Source organism: Coregonus clupeaformis, chromosome 39, assembly GCF_020615455.1.
Source record: "Coregonus clupeaformis isolate EN_2021a chromosome 39, ASM2061545v1, whole genome shotgun sequence".
NCBI lineage: Eukaryota > Metazoa > Chordata > Actinopteri > Salmoniformes > Salmonidae > Coregonus > Coregonus clupeaformis.
Window position 1 is genome coordinate 3,002,967 of NC_059230.1, and position 24,312 is coordinate 3,027,278.

The window sequence follows — 24,312 nt, forward strand, 5'->3', positions numbered from 1 at the left end:
CTAAATAAATGAATAAAATATGCCAATTTCTGGGGGTCTGTATTCCCAAAGTTGTTGACTGTTTTTATGCTTGCCAGTTTATAGCTAACAGTTCTCAGCTGTTAGCAGCCAATGGTTAGCAGTTTTTTTTTACTGGCAATAAAAATGGAAGATTGCCATAATTTCTTCGAGTCATTACTGAATTATTTAATGTAACAAATCAAACATTAAACCTCCAAAACAATTCATGGTAACCTCGTAAACAATTCATTTAGACCTTGAGTTTATTTGAAACAGGTGTGTATTTGAGAATTTGTGTTTAATTGAAGTTTTACGGTAGATAGATTATGTCATCAAAACAGTCCAATGTTAAAACTATTTTGTCTCCTTGGATTCTCTCACCAGGCTAGCCCCCTTCAGTTCCACAGACACCTGGAAAATAAATGACAGAAACTCTTTCAGGTACTAATTGAGATATCACTCGCTAACACACACTACAATAACAACTTGGAAACACGGTAATAAGACCCAGAGTTAGGGATAATTCCATTTCAATTGAGTCAATTCAGGATGTAAACTGATATTCCACTTCCACATTTTCATCATTGAAATACATTGAGGAAAATTGTAATAAAAATGTGTTTATTTCCTGAAATGGAATTGACCCCAACTCTGATAAAAGTACAATGTTTTCAATGCCTGTCTGTTGCAATAAGGAAAACGGTCTGTAATATGCTTGTTGTTACCTGTCTGAGTGGTTCCACCCTCCTCTTCTTCCTCACGGTGGAAAATCTGTCCATCTGGTTGAGTCCTCCAGCGCAGTTGAACGTCAGACACACCCTGCTTCATGAGCTCTACATGCAGCTAAATTAAAGCACAAGAGGTTAGATTATTCTCTCTCGCTCGCTCTCTTTCCATGGGAAACATATGTTAACATTGCCAAAGTAAGTGAAATAGACAAACAAAAGGGAAACAAAAATAAACAGTAAACATCACACTCATAAAAGTATTAAAATATAGACATTTCAAATGCTATACTATTGGCAATGTACAGTGTTGTAACATATTGTGCAAATAGTTTAAATATGAAAGGGAAAATAAATAGACAAATATAGGTTGTATTTACAATGGTGTTTGTTCGTCACTGGTTGCCCTTTTCTTGTGGCAACAGGTCACAAATATTGCTGCTGTGGTGGCACACTGTGGTATTTCAACTAATAGATATGGGAGTTTATCAAGGTTGGATTTGTTTTCAAATTCTTTGTGGGCCTGTGTAATCAAATCAAATCAAATCAAATCTTATTGGCCATATTCGCCGAATATAACAGGTGTAGACATTACAGTGAAATGCTTACTTACAGCCCTTAACCAACAGTGCATTTATTTTTAATAAAAAAGTAAAATAAAACAACAACAAAAAAGTGTTGAGAAAAAAAAGAGCAGAAGTAAAATAAAATAACAGTAGGGAGGCTATATATACAGGGGGGTATTGGTGCAGAGTCAATGTGCGGGGGCACCGGCTAGTTGAGGTAGTTGAAGTAATATGTACATGTGGGTAGAGTTAAAGTGACTATGCATAAATAATTAACAGAGTAGCAGCAGCGTCAAAAGGATGGGGTGGGGGGGCAGTGCAAATAGTCCAGGTAGCCATGATTAGCTGTTCAGGAGTCTTATGGCTTGGGGGTAGAAGCTGTTAAGAAGTCTTTTGGACCTAGACTTGGCACTCCGGTACCGCTTGCCGTGCGGTAGCAGAGAGAACAGTCTATGACTAGGGTGGCTGGAGTCTTTGACAATTTTTTGAGGGCCTTCCTCTGACACAGCCTGGTATAGAGGTCCTGGATGGCAGGAATCTTGGCCCCAGTGATGTACTGGGCCGTACGCACTACCCTCTGTAGTGCCTTGCGTTCGGAGGCCAAGCTGTTGCCATACCAGGCGGTGATGCAACCAGTCAGGATTATCTCGATGGTGCAGCTGTAGAATTTTTTTAGGATCTGAGGACCCATGCCAAATCTTTTCAGTCTCCTGAGGGGGAATAGGCTTTGTCGTGCCCTCTTCACAACTGTCTTGGTGTGTTTGGACCATGATAGTTTGTTGGTGATGTGGACACCAAGGAACTTGAAGCTCTCAACCTGTTCCACTACAGCCCCGTCGATGAGAATGGGGGCGTGCTCAGTCCTCTTTTTTTTCCTGTAGTCCACAATCATCTCCTTTGTCTTGGTCACGTTGAGGGAGAGGTTGTTATCCTGGCACCACACGGCCAGGTCTCTGACCTCCTCCCTATAGGCTGTCTCATCGTTGTCGGTGATCAGGCCTACCACTGTTGTGTCGTCGGCAAACTTAATGATGGTGTTGGAGTCGTGCCTGGCCATGCAGTCATGGGTGAACAGGGAGTACAGTAGGGGACACAGCACGCACCCCTGAGGGGCCCCCGTGTTGAAGATCAGTGTGGCAGATGTGTTGTTAACTACCCTTACCACCGGGGGGCGGCCCGTCAGGAAGTCCAGGATCCAATTGCAGAGGGAGGTGTTTAGTCCCAGGATCCTTAGCTTAGTGATGAGCTTTGAGGGCACTATGGTGTTGAATGCTGAGCTGTAGTCAATGAATAGCATTCTCACGTAGGTGTTCCTCTTGTCCAGGTGGAAAAGGGCAGTGTGGAGTGCAATAGAGATTGCATCATCTGTGGATCTGTTGGGGCGGTATGCAAATTGGAGTGGGTCTAGGGTTTCTGGGATAATGGTGTTGATGTGAGCCATGACCAGCCTTTCAAAGCACTTCATGGCTACAGACGTCAGTGCTACGGGTCGGTAGTCATTTAGGCAGGTTACCTTAGAGTCCTTGGGCATGGGGACTATGGTGGTCTGCTTGAAACACGTTGGTATTACAGACTCAGTCAGGGACATGTTGAAAATGTCAGTGAAGACACTTGCCAGTTGGTCAGCACATGCTCGGAGTACACGTCCTGGTAATCCGTCTAGCCCTGCGGCCTTGTGAATATTGACCTGCTTAAAAGTCTTACTCACATCAGCTACGGAGTGCGTGATCACATAGTCATCCGGAACAGCTGGTGTTATCATGCATGCTTCAGTGTTGTTTGCCTCGAAGCGAGCATAGAAGTGGTTTAGCTCGTCTGGAAGTCTTGTGTCACTGGGCAGCTCGCGGCTGTGCTTCCCTTTGTAGTCTGTAATAGTTTTCAAGCCCTGCCATATCGGACGAGCGTCAGAGCCGGTGTAGTACGATTAAATCTTAGTCCTGTATTGACTCTTTGCCTGTTTGATGGTTTGTCTGAGGGCATAGCGGGATTTCTTATAAGCGTCCGGGTTAGAGTCCCGCTCCTTGAAAGCGGCAGCTCTACCCTTTAGCTCAGTGTGAATGTTTCCTGTAATCCATGGCTTCTGGTTGGGGTATGTACGTACAGTCACTGTGGGGACGACATCATCGATGCACTTATTGATGAAGCCAGTGACTGATGTGGTGTACTCCTCAATGCTATCTGAAGAATCCCGGAACATGTTCCAGTCTGTGCTAGCAAAACAGTCCTGTAGCTTAGCTTAATCTTAGGGAAATATTTGTCTCTGATATGGTCATACAGTTGACAGTCGGTTAGGAAGTGCAGTTTGGTTTCCAACTCATTTTGTGGGCAGTGGGTACATAGCCTGTCTTCTTTTGAGAGCCAGGTCTGCTGATGGCGGCCTCTCTCAATAGTAAAGCTATGCTCACCGATCTGTACATAGACAAGGATTTTCTTAATTTTGGTTCAATTACAGTGGTCACAGTGGTAGGGCTGTCCCCGACAAAAACAAATCTTGGTCGACCAAGAGTCGTCTGTTCTTTCGAAAGTAAGTTACTTTTATTTTTCCATATATTGACACATTCTATGTGTTTTAATCAAATCAACTTTATTCACTGAGCTTGTCTGGTGCTTTAAGCACAAGGTTTAATTAAATAATTAAGACACACAATTGACTAGAGGGAGTCCGACCAGCAATTTATTTGATTGTGCGGGGCCATGCTCAGACTTTCTGCGCTGTGTTAAAATTAACAAAAGACAGCGAGTGACTGTGACTAGCAGCTGTTGTCTCACTCTCCTCCCTGCTGCAGTGACCACCGCAGAACATCAAAGTGTTAATCGCGCTGTCCGTGTTGCTGAAGCTGCAACATAATTACAGCCGTTTCTGATTGAAACGTTTTGTTACCGAGGTCCCTCATTTGTTTAGGAAAAATATTCCCTATTCCTTCAAACCTTGCTCTCTTTACGTGACACATGTATGCGGCGAATGCACGTGACCAAATACCTATTCGCATGGGACTAGTATTACTAGGGAACGTTGGTTATAGCATTATTACTCCAGAATGTCCGTTATTCCAGAGGACGATTCGGATGGTATTAGTTTTTTCCAAACTGCCCCCTGTAATTCTTTATTTTTTTTTCCAACAAATTGATAGCTATGAAGGAAGCCAGGAGGTTTTTATTCTAGGCATGAAGATACAGTATTTCAACATCTCCAGGTGATAGGGCTACACTGATAACTCAATCTTGGTTCCCAAGTTTCCAATTAAGTGATAATGCCCGAGAAGCCAGTGTTTGGAAGATATATTGGCACGGGTGTTGTTAGGCCCGAGACGAAGCTTATACGCATACTAGCTCGCAAGGTTCTTATCCCTTGGTTGCTAGCTAGCAAACTACGTCTAACTTACGGTCACGTAAAAAAGTGCTACCAGGGTCCTCCCGAGTGGCACAGCGGTCTAAGGCACTGAATTGCAGTGTTGCGGCATTACTACAGCCTGGGGATCGATCCCAGGCTATGTTACAACCGGCCATGACCGGGAGTCCCATAGGGCAGCGCACAATTGGCCCAGCTTCGTCCGGGTTAGGGGATGGTTTGGCCGGGGGGGGCTTTACTTGGCTCATCGCGCTCTAGCGACTCCTTGTGGCGGGCCGTGCGCCTGCAGGCTTACTTCGGTCATCAGTTGAACAGTGTTTCCTCCGACACATTGGTGCAGCTGGCTTCCGGGTTAAGCGAGCGGATGTTAAGATGCGTGGCGTGGCAGGCGACTCGACCTTCACCTCTCCCGAGCCCGTTGGGTAGTTGCAGCAATGAGACAAGATCATAATCAGGAAATTAGCCAGAATGCAGCCAGAATAACAGCAAAGTAGTTGCATTTGTTTAAGCTGTTTTCTAGTGACATTTATTTGGATACATCTATAACAATGAGCTAATGAGGTGCGATTTCTCCTGGCATAGAAAATGTGCTCAGCTGATTCATGATTTCGACTTGTTGAGAAACGCTGCCTGTCAGTCCATTTCGTCCTGACTCCCGACATATTCATTACTATGGGACAGCTGGAGATCGAATTTGAATATTGAAACAATGTTACAAATGTCGGAAAGACAGACAAAGGTTTATACAAATCTCTGCTGTTGAAAACTAAATGTCAGATAATGTGTAGATGCTTTTTATAGTGGAGATCAAGTTTAGAAATTGCTTGGCTGGGTCCTACCTAATTTCTACCAGCATGTTAAATGTGCAACCAGAGGAAAAAAAACTCTACAGCACCTTTACTCCACACACAGAGATGCGTACAAAGCTCTCCCTCGCTCTCCATTTGGCAAATCTGACCATAATTCTATCCTCCTGATTCCTGCTTATAAGCAAAAACTAAAGCAGAAAGCACCAGTGACTCGGTTAATAAGGAAGTGGTCAGATGACGCAGATGCTAAGCTACAGGACTGTTTTGCTAGCACAGACTGGAATGTGTTCCTGGATTCTTCCGATTGCATTGAGGAGTACACTACATCAGTCACTGCCTTCATCAATAAGTGCATCGATGACGTTGTCCCCACAGTGACTGTACGTACATACCCCAACCTGAAGCCATGGATGATAGGCAACATCTGCACTGAGCTAAAGGGTAGAGCTGCAGCTTTCAAGGAGCGGGACTCTAACCCAGACGCTTATAAGAAATCCCAATATGCCCTCTGATGAACCATCAAACAGGCAAAGAGTCAATACAGGACTAAGATTTAATCGTACTACACCGGCTCCGACACTAGTCGGATATGGCAGGTCTTGCAAACTATTACAGACTACAAAGGGAAGCACAGCCGCGAGCTGCCCAGTGACACAAGCCTACCAGATGAGCTAAATCACTTCTATGCTCGCTTCGAGTCAAGCAACATGCATGCATGAGAGCATCAGCTGTTCCGGATGACTATGTGATCACACTCTCCATAGCCGATGTTAGTAAGACTTTTAAGCACGTCAACATTCACAAGGCCGAAGGGCCAGACAGATTACCAGGACGTGTACTCTGAGCATGCGCTTGCCAACTGGTAAGTGTCTTCACTGACATTTTCAACATGTCCCTGACTGAGTCTGTAATACCAACATAAGTCAAGCAGACCACCATAGTTCCTGTGCCCAAAAACACTAAGATAACCTGCCTAAATGACTACCGACCCGTAGCACTCACGTCTGTAGCCATGAAGTGCTTTGAAAGGCTGGTCATGGCTCACATAAACACCATTACCCTAGAAAAACTAGACCCACTAAATTTGCATACCGCCCCAACAGATCCACAGATGATGCAATCTCTATTGCACTACACTCTGCCCTTTCCCACCTGGACAAGAGTAACACCTACGTGACAAAGTTATTCATTGACTACAGCTCAGCGTTCAACACCATAGTGCCCTCAAAGCTCATCACTAAGCTAAAGACCCTGGGACTAAACACCTCCCTATGCAACTGGATCCTGGACTTCCTGACAGGCCGCCCCCCGGTGGTAAGGGTAGGTAACAACACATCTGCCACGCTGATCTTCAACACGGGGGCCCCTCAGTGGTGCGTGCTCAGTCCCCTCCTGTACTCCCTGTTCACCCATGACTGCGTGGCCAGGCACGACTCCAACACCATCATTAAGTTTGCCGATGACACAACAGTGGTAGGCCTGATCACCGACAACGATGAGACAGCCTATAAGGAGGAGGTCAGAGACCTGGCTGTGTGGTGCCAGGACAACAACCTCTCCCTCAACGTGATCAAGACAGAGGTGATGATTGTGGACTACATGAAAAAAAAGACAGGACTGAGCACGCCCCCATTCTCATCAACGGGGCTGTAGTGGAACAGGTTGAGAGCTTCAAGTTCCTTGGTGTCCACATCACCAACAAATTATCATGGTCCAAACACACCAAGACAGTCGTAAAGAGGGCCCGACAAAACCTATTCCCCCTCAGGAGACTGAAAAGATCTGGCATGGGTCCTCAGATCCTCAAAAGGTTATACAGCTGCACCATCCTGACTGGTTGCATCACCGCCTGGTATGGCAACTGCTCGGCCTCCAACCGCAAGGCATTACAGAGGGTAGTGGTACGGCCCAGTACATCACTGGGGCCAAGCTTCCTGCCATCCACGACCTCTATACCAGGCGGTGTCAGAGGAAGGCCCTCAAAATTGTCAAAGACTCCAGCCACCCTAGTCATAGACTGTTCCCTCTGCTACCACACGGCAAGCAGTACCGGAGCGCCAAGTCTAGGTCCAAAAGGCTTCTTAACAGCTTCTACCCCCAAGCCATAAGACTCCTGAACAGCTAATCATGGCTACCCGGACTATTTGCAAGTGGCAAATAAGATTTGATGAGGATTGCGCAGTCAGATGGAACAGAGTAAATAGGCATTTTAACATCATAGATTTAGCCAGTGATAACTTGTGAAATAGACAGCGGCTGGAATGCGGTTTTAACCAATCAGCATTAGACACGTCTGTTGTATAAACCATATTATAAACTGGGTGGTTTGAGTTCTGAATGCTGATTGGCTGACAGCCTTGGTATATCAGACCGTATACCAGGGGTATGACAAAACATTTATTTTACCGCTATAATTATATTGGTAACCAGTTTATAATAGCAATAAGGCACCAGGTTGCGTCTTGCCTAAGAACATCCCTTAGCTGTGGTATATTGGCCATATAATAACCCCCTCATTGCTTAACCAAACCATCTTTTCTATAGTGTCGCCATAATATTTAAATTGAGGAAGTGTGATCATAATCATTAGGATATGTTAGTGATCTGCAATATGTCCTAAATGCCCACCAGCCTTCAGGTGTGAGCTAAACAGTGCAATTGCAGTTGCGATGCCTTTTCAGGCTATGGATGAGAAAGTTAACTTGTCATTTCCAAACGTTTAGGTCAGTTGTTTGCGGCTGCTTTGCAATCTGTTAACAGCAAGGGTTGCATTAAATAGGCTCAATATTTTTTACTGATGCATTTCACAATATTCCATTCATATGCAGAAAACATATAAACCAAAGCATTCACTGTGAAAGTTGCTAGGCTACATGTAGGCCATTCATATATAGCTGATGCGCAGCACTTAGTTCAATTTATCGAATCAGTTATTGCAACACCTGACATTTCTCTCAAAACACAGGGATGCCGATTCACATGTGACTAATATTGTCACAGAACATTGGAGTTCAAAAAAAAAAAAACAGTAGGTTTTTCTGGCTGGAATTGTTACTCTCCTGCCATGTACAATGACATGGCAGATTCGGACAGGGCTAAAATGACAGATGTGGTGTTTTGTGCTCATTCACTTAATTACATTACCCGACCTCCCCCAGTAATGCTAATCCCGTCCGAATAGGGCACAACAGAGCCAGGGCCGGCCTTTGCGGTTCTGCCACCATATGCGAGACTAGAATTGTCCCAGTAAGCAAAATTATGTTGAAAATACGTATTTCCAAGACTTTGAAGTTAGGTTCAATTTAGATTCTGAATGAAAGGTGAAAATACTTATTTTATGATGTTGAAAATACGTATTTTACAGACGTTGACATTATAATTTTTTTCTGATGTTGAAATCAGGCTAATTTCTGGATCTGAATAAAAGTTGAAAATAAGTTATTTATAGATGTCTATGTTTGGACCAAATCAAGGCTATTGCAGACCGGACAAAATGGACCAAAAATCTATGTCAGTGGATATGGAAATCAAGGCCGGTCCGGAACTGCACCAAAAAAAGACATCGGTCAGTGCTTACTGAGGTGTAGCCTACAGTGTTGCCTGAAATGGAATGTTATGAATGCCCATCTATGTGGTAAGCCTACCATTTGTAAAACACAAAAAAAACGACTCCCAGACAGAACCCCAAAAATACGTCCAAAAGATGGCGGCTTGTGCTTACTAGGGTGAAGCCTACCATGTCCGCCTGCAATGGAATTGTATGAATGCCCATCCATGTGGTAGACTCACCTTTTGTAAAACAGGCCATTGCATAGGCTTTATTAGTCCTAATTCATGTGACCAAGCTCTGAAAGTCAGCTACCCAACTTTATCAGGAGTTGGCGGCAGGTAGCTTAGTGGTTAAGAGCGTTGTACCAGTAACCGAAAGGTCGCTGGTTCTAATCCCTGAGCCAACTAGGTGAAAAATCTGTCGATGTGCCCTTGAGCAAGGCACTTAACCCTAATAGCTCCTGAAAGTCGCTCTGGATAAGAGCGTCTGCTAAATGACTAAAATGTAAATGTTATCGTGTGGCTAATGCAGAAGTATTTTCTTTTTCGCTATGATCAGCTTGTCAAAAAATTGGGGTGAAATGGGGTGAAACTCCTGGACAACAATTGTGATTGTCCATTTTACTTTGACCTGTCCTGTTTTTAGGATATGTTGCTTTGTTAATTTAACATGACAGCACATGTTTTATTTGATTGAGTGCCATTTAGGTTATGCTATTTGATCAGAGAACCCTGCATGATGTAAAAAGTGTCCGTGTCATTACATTGTCATACATTTTATCTCCATCCTGTAGGCTACAGAAAAGGCCACATTCTCTTTCTACCATATCCTTTATCTGCAACTTGATTTATGTTCGAATATTTTTATTTTTATTTTTTTTATATACTTTGTTTATTGAATTTTCAGTACCAGCATTTAGTAAATAATTGCACTTGAAAGTTATTTGGTATGAATATGGAACAACAATTTGAATACAACGATACAGCAAAACATAGAGAGACAGACATGAAATAAAAAATAGACATTAAATACATAAATAAGATAAAACACAAAAAAAAAAAAAAATATATATATATATATATCTGTTTTGATCCAGTTGTTATAGGTCAGCTAGCATAGTTATTACCGTCCTTAACATCCGAGATGTCGTATATGCACATACCAGGCTTCTTACATCACCAATATATAAATATACATCACTCTGGAACTGCAGGGAAATGTATTCTTTTAACATAAGAAAAGAAGGGATCCCACTTTGCATAGAATTTGTCTACAGACCCATTGAGTGTCTGTTTTATTTTCTCCAACTTTATGCAATTCAAAATAGATTTAATCCAAAGAGCATGAGAAGGGGCTGCAGAGGATTTCCATCTAAGTAAAATTAATCGTCTCGCTAACAACGTGACAAAGGCAATTACATCCTTATTCATTTTGGTCAATTGTATTGTGGGTAAGGAAACTCCAAATAATGCAATGAGAGGGTCTGGCTCGATCTGTGTGCCGCTTAATTCTGAGAGTGTATTAAAGATGTCTTTCCAGAAACCAACAAGAGATGGGCAGCACCAAAACATGTGCACATGATTAGCAGGGGACTGGTTACATCGAACACAATTAGGGTTCACATCCTTGTAAATTTTTGATAGTCTTGCTTTGGTCCAGTGGGCCCTATGAATGAGTTTGCATTGGATGAGGCCGTGTCGAGCGCAAATAGAAGAGCTATGTACCCTTTTGAGTGCCCCTTCCCATAGTTCATCAGATATTTCCTCACCCAGTTCCTCCTCCCAAGAGGATTTGATATTGTTTAATGAGATGGCTTGTAGTGAGCAAATTTGACTATAGATTATTGACAATGTGCCTTTCTGATTAGGAAGTGGGGTGAGAAATGTGTCGAACTGTGTTCCACCAGAAAGGTTGGGGAATCCTGGATCTATGCTGCGGACATAACTCCGGACTTGTAAGAACCTAAAAAAATGATGTCTGGGGAGACCAAATTTAGCTGATAATTGTTGAAACGTACTAAATGTATTGTTAGTATACAGATCTCTGAATCTTTTAATACCGAGATTAGACCATGTTGAGAAAGCACCATTAATCATAGATGGGGGAAAAGCTGGGTTTGAGGTTACCGGAGCCAAGGAAGAGGTTGTTTGAAACCCAAAGTGGCGCCTAAATTGATTCCAGATCTTCAATGTTGTTTTGACACATATATTATTGGTGAAGGAGGAGTAAGGGCCTGTAATAGAGGAGTGAGCGAGGGAAGACAATGATGCCGGTGTAGACGAGGCAGCCTCCATCTCCAGCCAAGTTGGGGGTGGGAATATCACTCTGCTCTGCAACCAGTACTGAATGATCCTAAGGTTAGCGGCCCAATAATAGAATCTGAAATCTGGTAGAGCTAGACCGCCGTCTGGTTTGGGCCTCTGCAAGAGCTGTTTTCGCATCCTAGGAGGCTTTTTGTCCTATATAAAGGGTAGAATTAGGCCGTCGATCTTTTTGAAAAATGTATTGGGTAGAAATATTGGAAGGCACTGATAGAGGTATAAGAATTTAGGGAGAGTATTCATTTTAATAGAGTTAATTCTAGCAACTAAGGAGAGGTGTAGCAAAGACCACCGTTCCAAATCGTCCTTAGTACGGGTTAAGAGAGGAGCAAAGTTGGCTTGAAAAAGGTTTTCAAACCTAATTGTGACATGTACCCCGAGATAAATAAAACTACTGTGAGCTATTTTAAATGGCAAGTTATGTAAAGGGGATTTTTTTGCAGCCATGTTAAGTGGCATCAATTCACTTTTACTGAGATTTAGTTTATACCCTGATAAGTGACCGAAGGATGCGAAAGTGGAAAGGGCAGCAGGGACAGAGACAGAAAGATTGGATGTGTATATTAATAAATCATCTGCATATAAAGACAGTTTGTGTTCGTGCCCGTATCTGACTATGCCTTTGATGAGGGGGTTGGAGCGAAGTGCTATTGCAAGTGGCTCTATGGCGAGGGCAAACAGTAAGGGACTTAAAGGGCAACCCTGACGTGTCGATCTTTGCAAAGGGAAGCGATCTGATTGAGTGTTATTAGTCCTGACAGAGGCTTGGGGGATGAGTACAGAAGTTTTATCCAGGTCATGAATTTGGAGCCAAAGCCAAATTTATTTAGAGTGTAAAAGGTATTTCCATTCCACCCGATCAAACGCTTTCTCCGCGTCCAGGGATATAATGGCTTCAGAGGTATTGTCGACAGAAGGATTGTATATAGTATTAAATAATCTTCGGAGATTGAAGAATGAGTGTCTATTTTTTATAAATCCTGTTTGATCCGGAGAGATAATTGATGGGAGGACTGTTTCTAGCCGCGTTGCCAGAATTTTGGCTAGAATTTTATAGTCCACATTTAGCAGGCTAATTGGACGGTATGATGCACAGTCAAGAGGGTCTTTGTTTTTTTTAAGAATAACACAAATGGTTGCTTGAGTGAGAGTATGTGGGAGAGCACCATTTACAAATGCATCATTGTACATTTCAATTAGAATAGGGGCTATTTTGGTGATAAACTTTTTATAAAACTCTGTCGGGTAGCCATCAGGCCCTGGGCTTCTCCCAGATTGAAGGGATTTGACAACGTTAGACAGTTCTTCAACAGTGATCGGCTGCTCTAATTTTTTTACCAAATCCCGGCCGACCGAAGGCACAGAAAGTGAGTGGAAGAAATCATCCAATTCCATTGTATCCGCTTTACTTTCAGAGGTATATAGAGACTGGTAAAATCTCTTGAACTCCTCATTGATCCCCCCAGGATCTAATGATATCCCAGATGATGTACGGATTTTTGTAATCTGAGATGATGATGATAGTTGACGTAACTTGTGAGCTAATAATTTACTGGCTTTATCTCCTTGTTCATAGTAAGTGCTCCTAGACTTGACAAGCATTTCAGTAACCTGGTCTGTTAATAGTGTGTCAAATTCTGCTTGCAGAGTTAAACGTTCCTTATAGATATCCGGGGATGGTGAAACGGCATAAATGTCATCTAATTGGGCAATACAGCGTGTTAACATAGATAACCTATTCCTTTTCAATTTGTTCTCATGTGCGGTGTAGGAGATAATTTCACCTCTGATATAAGCTTTCAAAGTTTCCCAGAGAGTAGACGCAGAGATGTTTGGGGTTCTATTTGTAATCATGAAAAAGTCGATTTGACTCAAAACAAAATTGACAAAGTGTTCATTACTGAGCAGTTGAGTTTTTAGTCGCCAAGGCGGTCGCTGATTGTCAAGATTTTGAAAAGCTACTTCCATAGTAACAGGGGCGTGGTCAGATACAACAATTGGGTTATATGAACATGAAGATATGGAGTGGAGGAGCCGGTCATCAACAAGGAAGTAGTCTATGCGCTTAAAAGTGTGGTGAACCGATGAGAAAAAAGAGTATGCTTTCCCAGCTGGATTAACCATTCTCCAAGGATCTGAGACTGCGAATTCAGACATAAAGGTTCGAACAACTCTAGCTGAGGTTGATAAGGTGGTAGGTTTAGTGGAGGATCGATCCAATTGTGGGTCTAACCAACAGTTAAAGTCACCTCCTAAAATCAACATATGGGTGGACATATCTGGGAGTGTAGAGAAAACCGATTTGAAAAAATCACCATTGTCCCAATTAGGAGCATAGATATTAACAAGAAGAACCTTTGTATTGAGCAGCCTACCACTGACAATTATATATCTACCATGGGGATCTGCGATCACCTTAGAACATGTAAAAGGTACCGATCTGTGAAGTAAAATAGCCACCCCTCTCGCCTTACTCTGAAATGAGGAATGGAACACCTGACCCACCCATCTGCACCTAAGACTTGAGTGTTGTGATACCTTCAGATGAGTTTCTTGGAGAAAGATGATGTGAGCTTTCAAATGATGAAGATGGTGTAGCACCTTACTACGTTTAACTGGGTTATTTATGCCCCTGCAGTTCCAGGTAAGAAAATTAAAGCCATTCCCTCCAGCAGTATGGGCTACACTAGGCTGAGTCATATCTTAAGAGAGAGAGAGGATGTGTAAAGGACAAGGTACAATGTAAACTGAAGATCTTAGTTGAACCTAAAAGCGCAAATGTAAAAAACAAAGACAAGCGAAGAGGCACAAAAAACATATACAAACTATATACAAATAGAGAGTGAACAAACCCTTCCCTCACACCCGCCCTTGCCGAAGCATCTCCCCAAATGAGATGCAAGCAAAACCCTAAGTACAAAGAAAGTTTAGAGCTAAGCATGATAACTCTTACTCTGTGCTACCTAAGATTAGTGACCATTTAACTAGAGTAAGCCAAACATGGATAGAATGGTCCCCAACAGGGTCTAAGGAAAACTATCCTCGATTAAGAGGGGTTTAACCTCGACGTAGATGGTAAATGATCAAACTGAAACAGCCATGCAGACCCCCAGATATTGGCATTAGAGGCGGCAAACCTGGGCTGGAAATAAAGAGATAAAAAAGAGAATGACATTCATATGTCGATGAACCCAGCAAAGATGGCTTCGTTAGTCACCCATTCGGCCTGCTAACTAGCCTGCTAGGAAGACCAGCCAGCCAACCATTTGTTACACACCTTGCGGTACAACAGCCGCTTTCACGTTCTTGTTGATGAAATCTGCCGCTATAGCCGGGTCCTCGAATCTGTGCATGGAGCCGTCCGGTAAAGTCAGTCTCAAAACCGCAGGGTAGATGAGGCCGAACTTCACGCCCGGGCAGGCGTGTAGTTGGCGTTTCACAGCTCCAAAGCTAGCCCGCCTCTTAGCCACAGCTGTTGTGTAGTCCGCAAATATCGAGACTCTTTTACCCTTATGTAGAAGAGGGGATGCTTCTCCCGATCTTCTCAGTATGTCGTTGCGGACGTGAAAGAAATGCACCCTGATGACAAATGGTCGTGGGGGTTCTCCATCTCTGGGTCGGCTACGCAGAGTGCGGTGAGCCCGGTCTAGCAATGGCTTCTCCTCTAGCCCGAGCAGCTCCTGAAGTAGCTGGGCCATGTACTCCGTGGGCCTTGGGCCCTCCACTCCCCTCCGGTATTCCCAGTAGACGAATGTTGTTCCTCCGCATTCTACTTTCCATATCTTCGCATCTATTATCGAGGAATGCCACCCTAGTTGTCAATGAGCCGACGTTAGCCTCTAGCTCGCTAATGCGAGTGCTGTGGTCTGTAGCACCTCGCTCCAAATCCGATAAAGTCACCCCCATGTGCGTCGAGCTTATTCTGTATACTCTCGATAGATTTTTTAAGCTCGTCTTTGATCGTTGATATCTCTGACCTGAGATTGGTAGAGAGACAGTCAATTTTTCCGAAAATGTCGGTTTTGAGGGTGCCTATCACGGATTGCAGCATCTCCACAGTCAGTGTTTCCGTGGGGCCGGCATTGGCAGCGTTCGGTGGCGGGGGTGAGTCAGGAGAAGTTGCAGGCTTGTTGCGGCCTGCTCTTGCAGACTCTGTTTTTGGCCGGGTTGATGTCATTACGAATTTAAATTTATTAAACTTGAACTGAGTTGTTTATGGGTCTCTTCAGACGCCTGGGCAAACAGAAATGTATGCAATTTTGCAAAGTTAAATATATAAATTTGGTCACTAACTCAGGAGCGATAGGGAGACGCGTGCTACATCCTTGGCTTCCAACAGCGCCCCCCTAGAATATTTTTTTGACTGAACGTTGGTGGAACACTACAGAGATGCGTCTCTCCAACAGCACCCTGGAAAGGCACGCTGGGAATGGACAAGCAAAATATTTTGCGCCCCTGCCTTTGACAAAGTGGGCACTGCTTATCAAAGAGTGGCATCAGCGCTCACCTAAAAAGCCCATATGCCACTGGTTGAGAGAAATTGTCATTGTTTTTGGACAGGATTATGTGAGGTTTTATGTGATGTTGTTGCAGGTGCGTCTTGGTCAGTTTAGCTCAGAAAATGCTGCCCTCGTCAATCTACCGCCATAGGCGGCCTCCTAATCCTGCCTAATGAGCGGGCAGGCCGTGCCTATAGCATAGCATATAATATCACATCAATACATTTGTTATAACAAACTCTAAACACCGTAACATATGTGACAGCAAAATGGATGCAGAGGACGTGACAAATAAACTCGAAACGGGGGAATTTTAACAGGTTGCTCAGGAGGTAAAAGGAAAGTCAGATGTGTGGAATAAATGTGACTAGTTGTGGAAAATACTGGAGATCAAGAAAAAGGTAAGGAGCTGCCAGCATATTATTATTTGGGCCAAAGAGGCGCTGTATCGATTACAATATCATTTTGCTGACCGTTTGGAACAATGTAAACAACACTAAAAAACCGTACCAGAGAGTCTGTTGTAAAGTATATTTTTGCTAAGCCTTTATCAGAGCAAAGACTAAAAAACATTAGCATTCAGTCGTGAATGGAATTCCCGAAATGGAACGGTTTATTTATTGTTCAAGGCTCGCTTTATTTTATTTTAAAACTAAAATGCTTGATTGCATTTCAATCATGAATGACTCGTATGCTGTGTGATGACATGAACGAATGAATGATTGATTGGCACACTATAGAAGTATTGAAGTACAATGCATTCGGATAGTTTTTTTCCCCTCATCAATCTACAAACAATACCCCATAACGACAAAGCAAAAACAGGTTTTTAGACATTTTTACAAAATAGAAAAGAAAAACTGAAATATCACATTTACATAAGTATTCAGACCCTTTACTCAGTACTTTGTTGAAGCTCCTTTGGCAGCAATTACAGCCTCGCGTCTTCTTGGGTATGACTCTACAAGCTTGGCACAGGCGTATTTGGGGAGTTTCTCCCATTCTTCTCTGCAGATCCTCTCAAGCCCTGCCAGGTTGGATTGGGAGCGTCACTGCACAGCTATTTTCAGGTATCTCCAGAGATGTTTGATTGGGTTCAAGTCCAGGCTCCTGCTTTGTCTTGGCTGTGTGCTTAGGCTCGTTGTCCTGTTGGAAGGTGAACCTTCGCCCCAGTCTGAGGTCCTGAGCAGGTTTTCATCAAGGATCTCCCTGTACTTTGCTCCGTTCATCTTTCCCTCAATCCTGACTAGTCTCCCAGTCCATGCCACTGAAAAACATCCCCACAGCATGATGCTGCCACCACCATGCTTCACAGTAGGGATTGTGCCAGGTTTAGACCGCCACCCCTTGCCAGTTGGTCAGCGCATGCTCCGAGTACACGTCCTAGTAATCCATCTGACTCTGCGGCCTTGTGAATGTTGACCTGTTTAAAGGTCTTACTCACATCGGCTACGGAGAGCATGATCACACAGTCGTCCGGAACAGCTGATGCTCTCATGCATGTTTCAGTGTTACTTGCCTCGAAGTGAGCATATAAGTAATTTAGCTCGTCTGGTAGGCTCAATCACTGGGCAGCTCGCGGCTGTGCTTCCCTTTGTCGGTGTAGTATGATTCCTTCTTAGTCCTGTATTGACGCTTTACCTGTTTGATGGTTCGTCGGAGGGCATAGCGGGATTTCTTATAAGCATCTGGGTTAGAGTCCTGCTCCTTGAAAGTGTCAGCTCTACCCTTTAGCTCATTGGGGATGTTGCCTGTAATCCATGGCTTCTGGTTGGGGTATGTACGTACAGTCACTGTGGGGACGACGTCATCGATGCACTTATTGATGAAGGCAGTGACTGATGTGGTGTACTCCTCAATGCCATCGGAAGAATCCCGGAACATATTCCAGTCTGTGCTAGCAAAACAGTCCTGTAGCTTAGCATCTGCTTCATCTGATCACTTTTCTATTGACCGAATCACTGGTGCTTCCTGCTTTAGTTTTGGCTTTTTTACTTTTAGTTTTAGCAGGAATCAGGAGAATAGAATCAGATTTGCCAAATGGAGGGCAAGGGAGAGCTTTGTATGCGTGTCTGTGTGTGGAGTAAAGGTGGTCTAGAGTTTTTTTCCCTCTGGTTGCACATTTAACATGCTGGTAGAAATGAGGTAAAATGGATTTAAGTTTCCCTGCATTAAAGTCCCCGGCCACTAGGAGCGCCACCTCTGGATGTGTGTTTTCCTGTTTGCTTATGGCCGTATACAGTTCATTGAGTGCGGTCTTAGTGCCTGCATTAGTTTGTGGTGGTAAATAGACAGCTACAAAGAATATAGATGAAAACTCTCTTGGTAGATAGTGTGGTCTACAGCTTATCATGAGATACTCTACCTCAGGCGAGCAAAACCTAGAGACTTCCTTAGATATCGTGCACCAGCTGTTGTTTACAAATATACATAGACTGCCACCCCTTGTCTTACCAGAGGCTGCTGTTCTATCCTGCCGATACAGTGTATAACCCGCCAGCTGTATGTTATTAATGTCTTCGTTCAGCCACGACTCAGTGAAACATAAGATATTACAGTTTTTAATATCCCGTTGGTAGGATATACAGGCTTGTAGTTCGTCCACTTTATTATCAAGCGATTGTAAGTTGGCCAATAGTATCGATGGCAAAGGCAAATTAGCCACTTGTCGCCGGCTCCTGACCAGGCACCATGATCTCCTTCCGTGATATCTTATTTTCTTTCTGCTGCGAATGACGGGGATGAGGGCCCTGTCGGGTGTCTGGAGCAAATCCCTCTCATCCCACTCATTCAAGAAAAATATTTGTCCAGTTCAAGGTGAGTTATCGCTGTTCTGATGTCCAGAAGCTATTTTCGGTCATAAGAGACGGTAGCAGCAACATTATCTACAAAATAAGTTACAAACAATGCGAAAAAACACACAAAATAGCACGGTTGGTTAAGAGTCCATAAAACGGCAGCCATTGTACAGGTTTCTTTGCAGCAATTCGACCATGAAGGCCTGATTCAAACAGTCCCCTCTGAACAGTTGATGTTAAGATGTGTATGTTATTTGAACTCTGTGAAGCATTTATTTGGGCTGCAATTTCTGAGGCTGGTAAATCTAATGAACTTATCCTCTGCAGCAGAGTTATCTCTGGGTCTTCCATTCTTGTCACGGTCCTCATGAGAGCCAGTTTCATCATAGTGCTTGACGTTTTTTGCGACTGCATTTGAAGAAACTTTCAAAGTTCTTGACATTTTCCGTATTGACTGACCTTCATGTCTTAAAGTAATGATGGACTGTCGTTTCTCTTTGCTTATTTGAGCTGTTCTTGCCATACATTTACATTTTAGTCATTTAGCAGACGCTCTTATCCAGAGCGACTTACATGAGCAATTAGGGTTAAGTGCCTTGCTCAAGGGCACATCGGCAGATTTTTCACCTAGTCGGCTCGGGAATTAGAACCAGCGACCTTTCGGTTACCGGTACAATGCTCTTAACCACTAAGCTACCTGCCGCCCCAATAATATGGACTTGGTCTTTTACCAAATAGGGCAATCTTCTGTATACCCCCCTACCTTGTAACAACACAACTGATTGTCTCAAACTCATTATGAAGGAAATAAAGTCCACAAATTAACTTTTAAGAAGGCACACCTGTTAATTGAATGCATTCCAGGTGACTACCTTTTGAAGCTGGTTGAGAGAATGCCAAGAGTGTGCAAAGCTGTCATGGGATCAGCCCTACACAGTGGTCAGATGTTCTGCTACTGTGTACTCTCTGTTTAGGGCCAAATAAAAAAAAACTGTTTGCTCAGTTATTTTGTTGATTCTTTCCAATGTGTCAAGTCATTATCTTTTTGTTTTCTCATGATTTGGTTGGGTCTAATTGTGTGTTGCTGTCCTGAGGCTCTGTGGGGTCTGTTTGTGAGCAGAGTTCCCGTACCAACTGGCAGAGGGGACTCTTATCCAGGATCATCTCTCTGTAGGTGAGGTTATTTTTATGGAAGGTTTGAGAATTACTTATTTTCGGTGGTTGTAGAATTTAATTGCTCTTCTCTGGATTTTGATCATTAGCGGGAATCGTCCTAATTCTGCTCTGCATCCATTACTTGGTGTTTTACGTAGTACACGGAGGATGGTTTTTCAGAATTCTCTCTCTCTTATCACATGGACAGCACTCGCACATACATTTTCATATTCAAAGACACATTCTATTTCTCTCTCCCTCCACCTTTCTCTCTCCTTCCCCCTCTCCCTCTCTCTCACCTGCTGTAGGAGCTGGTCACCGACTGCCTGGTCTGTCAGATCAGCATCTGATTGGATCTTCATCCTCACCACCGTTCTCTTTGACTTGGGGGCTGAAATACATTTGGTAACATTTTTTATGGTGCAAAATAGTAAAATTCTGTAAAAACATACCAGGAATACCACAAAACTCATTAGGACTTGACAGTATGACTTAATTTGACATATTTCTTTAACAATGCGCTGTACAAAAAGGTGATTGTTTTACTAAAGTTTAGTAAGCTGAGCAATGCATGAATAGTGTTATTTTTCTAACGCACATTGTTGAAGAAAAAAGTGTCTTATTAAATGACAGATTATGAGTTTTACTGTATTTCTTTCACAGATTTGTACTAATTTGCATTGTGAAAATATCTCCCACTGAGTCACAGAAAAACTATTCAATATAAGAACATGAATTGTGGAAGAAAAAGTATAACCTCCACTAAAACAAAGTCCGATAGGAAAATAATTATCTTCATTAAAGTTATTATTGCATTTGACATGTTTAGAAGATGGGTAATATTAGTGGTAGGAGGGGGAGTGGAGGGGAGGGGGGGAGATAGTAGTGGTGGGAGGGTTGGAGGAAATAGGGGTGGCTGGGTCTGAAATAAGAGGTTAAGAGTTCAGTTATTATTACAATCTCTATATAAGAAATAAATACAACATTAAAAGTGTGACTGCAGAAGCAAGTCACACTAATAAGAATATGACAGAAATCAAGAGTGATGTTGCTGTCAGCAAGCACATTAATTTTACTTCCAGAACATTGATGTTCTACTATGTAAACGTTATGTAAACTTTACTTGATGATGAATGTGAACAGTGAAGACAGTTACAGATGATTACCTGGAATGCCATATACTTCCACCTCACACAGAGTGAGAATCCTGTTCTGTCCAGGGATGACCACAACAACATAGCGACCCTCCATATATTTACACTGGAAGGTGTGGGTCTCTCCTGCTGGGATGTGGGATATGACAACACATCTGAGAGAGAGAGTGTGTGTGTGTGAGAGAGAGAGAGAGAGAGAGAGCACATGAGAGGGAATGAGGACACTCTACAATGTAATACAGAGAATACAATCAGTCTGTTAAATATATAGCCACAGAATAGCTACAGAAGCATGGATGAAGACCAATTTATCCAAATACCTTCAAGACAGGACATAAAAATGTACTGATGTCTATGTATCACCTGGGGTTGTTGATGCCGTTGTTCTTCAGTGAGTTACCGATATGGATCTCAGCACCATCAAGCCTCTCAGGAACAACATCTCCTCTGTTGGTGATGGTGACAGCTGTCACTCTGTACACATCCAGCAGGTCCACTCTCCACCAGGGGTTGGTCTCCTGTGTAGTGTGGGTGCAGGATCCTTTGTGATAGTTTGATTCTCTGTTCCCATCAATGGCATTGTGAGCCTTGCCATACCCATTCAGTGATGACTGGGTGGCCACTCCTTTCAATGCCAAGTTGTCTGTTTGAGTGACAGAGACAGATATAATACAGAGGTTTATTCATTAGTGCACACTGTAGCAATTAATTTTGCAACAGAAAACATTTTGCAGGTTAGTTCAGGTTAGTCCCTCCCCATTTCGTCCATTTTGTTCCATTTGGTTCCTAGTGAATACACCTCAGATATACACATTCCCACTTAGTTACCTTTAGTTGGGACATTAACTGAATTAGTTATTATTAGGCCTAGCATCTGTCGAAGTGGCCAATACTGATACTTAATTCATTGATTAGTTGATTTGGGTTGTTTGTTTTTGTCAGTCTGTCTGTCTGCTTTATTAAAAATGCATTTACCTGTCTGTACGCTGACCTTCAGAAAGAGTAGGAAAATCCCTGTAAAACAACAATAATGTTATGAATGAATAATATCATTAATTAGTCATAATGAATGATATTGTGAATTTACTTTGATAACATCATATGACAAATTGTGTAACGTGCTATAGGGTAATGCTGATCATTAGAGATAGCTGACTTTTAGATGGAAGGGTTAGGGTCAATTCAATTTCAATTTTCAGTCAATTCGGGAGTACACTGAAATTCAAATTATCTTTTAAATTCTGAGTGGTTCATTTGAAAGGTACAGGCCTTGTCTTTTTGGAAATTGAACTCAAATCTTACTGCTCGCAATGTCATAAGAATCTCTCAGAGATTATCAGGTTAATTGGAATTTGGTTTACGTTCTGAATTGACTGGAATTGAAATGGAATGGACCACTTACCCTTGTAGGTAGTTAGTTCTCACCAGCGACAGGGATAGCTCTCAGACTCCACTCCATGGATCTGGGATGCAGCAACATGTTCATCCGTCAATATTAATGACATTTTTAAAAATCCCCTTTTAATGATCAGTTAATTAATATGATCTATTTCTGGATATCCAACACCTGCAATGTGTTATAGGATGTGGATCTACTATTCTTTTCCTTTTCAACATTAGACATTACCACACATACCACAGCAACAATAAGCTTTTATTCATGTGATAATAACCAATTTCCTTACTTATATATTATCATCAGTGCTTAATTTGAGCCGGATCCTGCCGAAACAGGATCCGTCACCTCTCCATTATGGATTGTTTTGTTCCTGATCCTATTTGTTCCTGTACCTATCCGGTACCTCTCGAGGCATGACAAATAATTGTCACTTTTTTGCAATGTAAAAATTATAGTAAAAGCGATCAAAGTTCATTTGAGTTGACTCTTCGTTAATTCTCCTGCCCCCACAAAAAAAAAGTTATGTGAAAAAGTAGATTTTCAGCCCGGGACTAATATTCAAAGATTTAATTCGATTGGGCCGGCCCGGGTTTATGGTTTGCGCAACATTGTAACCTATGTGTCACGATCGTCTAATGAGGAGGACCAAGGCGCAGCGTTGAAAGTGAACATAGTATTTATTAGACTGATCACACGATCAAAATAACTGACGAAAACGTGATGTCTCTGGTTACATACACAAACCAAAATGAACAAGAAACCACAAATAATGAATGCCAAAAGGCTACCTAAGTATGACTCCCAATCAGAGACAACGAGCTACAGCCGTCTCCGATTGGGAGCCACCCTGGCCAACATAGAATTACAACAACTAGAACATAAACAAATGAAAACTCACACCCTGGCTCAACATACTAGAGTCCCCAGAGCCAGGGCGTGACAGTACCCCCCCCTAAAGGCGCGGACTCCGACCGCGCCAACCAAATCCAACAGGGGAGGGACCGGGTGGGCACTCCGCCTCGGCGGCGGATCCGGCTCCGGACATGACCCAGGCACGGGTTGTGCTGGACTGACGACACGCACCCCCTGGCTTGGTGCGTGGAGGAGGAACGGGCCTTACCAGGCTGACGACGCACACCGTAGGCTTGGTGCGTGGATCAGGGACAGGCCGGACTGGGCTGACGAAGCACACCACTGACTTGGTGCGGGGAGCAGGAATGGGCCGGACCGGGCTGACGACGCGCACCACTGACTTGGTGCGGGGAGCAGGAATGGGCCGGACCGGGCTGACGACGCCGCACCACTGACTTGGTGCGGGGAGCAGGAATGGGCCGGACCGGGCCGACGGCACGCACCACTGACTTGGTGCGGGGAGCAGGAATGGGCCGGACCGGGCTGACGACGCGCACCACTGACTTGGTGCGGGGAGCAGGAATGGGCCGGACCGGGCTGACGACGCGCACCACTGACTTGGTGCGGGGAGCAGGAATGGGCCGGACCGGGCTGACGACGCGCACCACTGACTTGGTGCGGGGAGCAGGAACGGGCCGCGCCGGGCTGACGAAACGCACCACTGACTTGGTGGGAGTAGCAGGAACAGGCCGGACCGTACTGGGAACACACACCACTGGCCCTACGTGGGGATCAGGAACAGGCCGGACCGGACTGGCAACACACGCCAGTACCTCTCGCCGTGCCTCTACATCCTCCTTCCCCCTGGTGACCAGTGACTCCCGTAACCTGGCAGCCTCCTGCTGCCCCGTCGTCCACGGCATTAGCCCCCCCCTAAAAAATGTATGGGCTTCACGCCTACCCGTGGCCAAGGCCTCCATCCCTCTCGCCAGACTCTCCCCCCACTGCTCCAAAGTCCAACCTCTCTCCTCTTCGCTTGGCTTGGCCCAGTCGAGACTCCTACTCCACTGCTCCCAAGTCCATCCTCTCTCTTCTTCACGCTGCTTGGTCCTGTTATGGTGGTTTCTTCTGTCAC

At 43.8% G+C, this 24,312-nt stretch overlaps 1 protein-coding gene across 1 annotated transcript; it reads right to left on the bottom strand.

The window, feature by feature from the left end:
• Positions 1–189: 189 nt before the first annotated feature.
• On the bottom strand, positions 190–21,740 carry LOC123482852 (fucolectin-like). The gene is made up of 6 exons (XM_045211787.1): positions 21,737–21,740; positions 21,290–21,569; positions 20,939–21,081; positions 20,072–20,163; positions 726–843; positions 190–411 (listed from the first exon to the last, which is right to left on the bottom strand). Exons 1-6 carry the CDS (start codon positions 21,738–21,740, stop codon positions 386–388), a joined length of 663 nt encoding a protein of 220 aa, XP_045067722.1. The 3' UTR covers positions 190–385.
• Between the last annotated feature and the right edge of the window lie 2,572 nt (positions 21,741–24,312).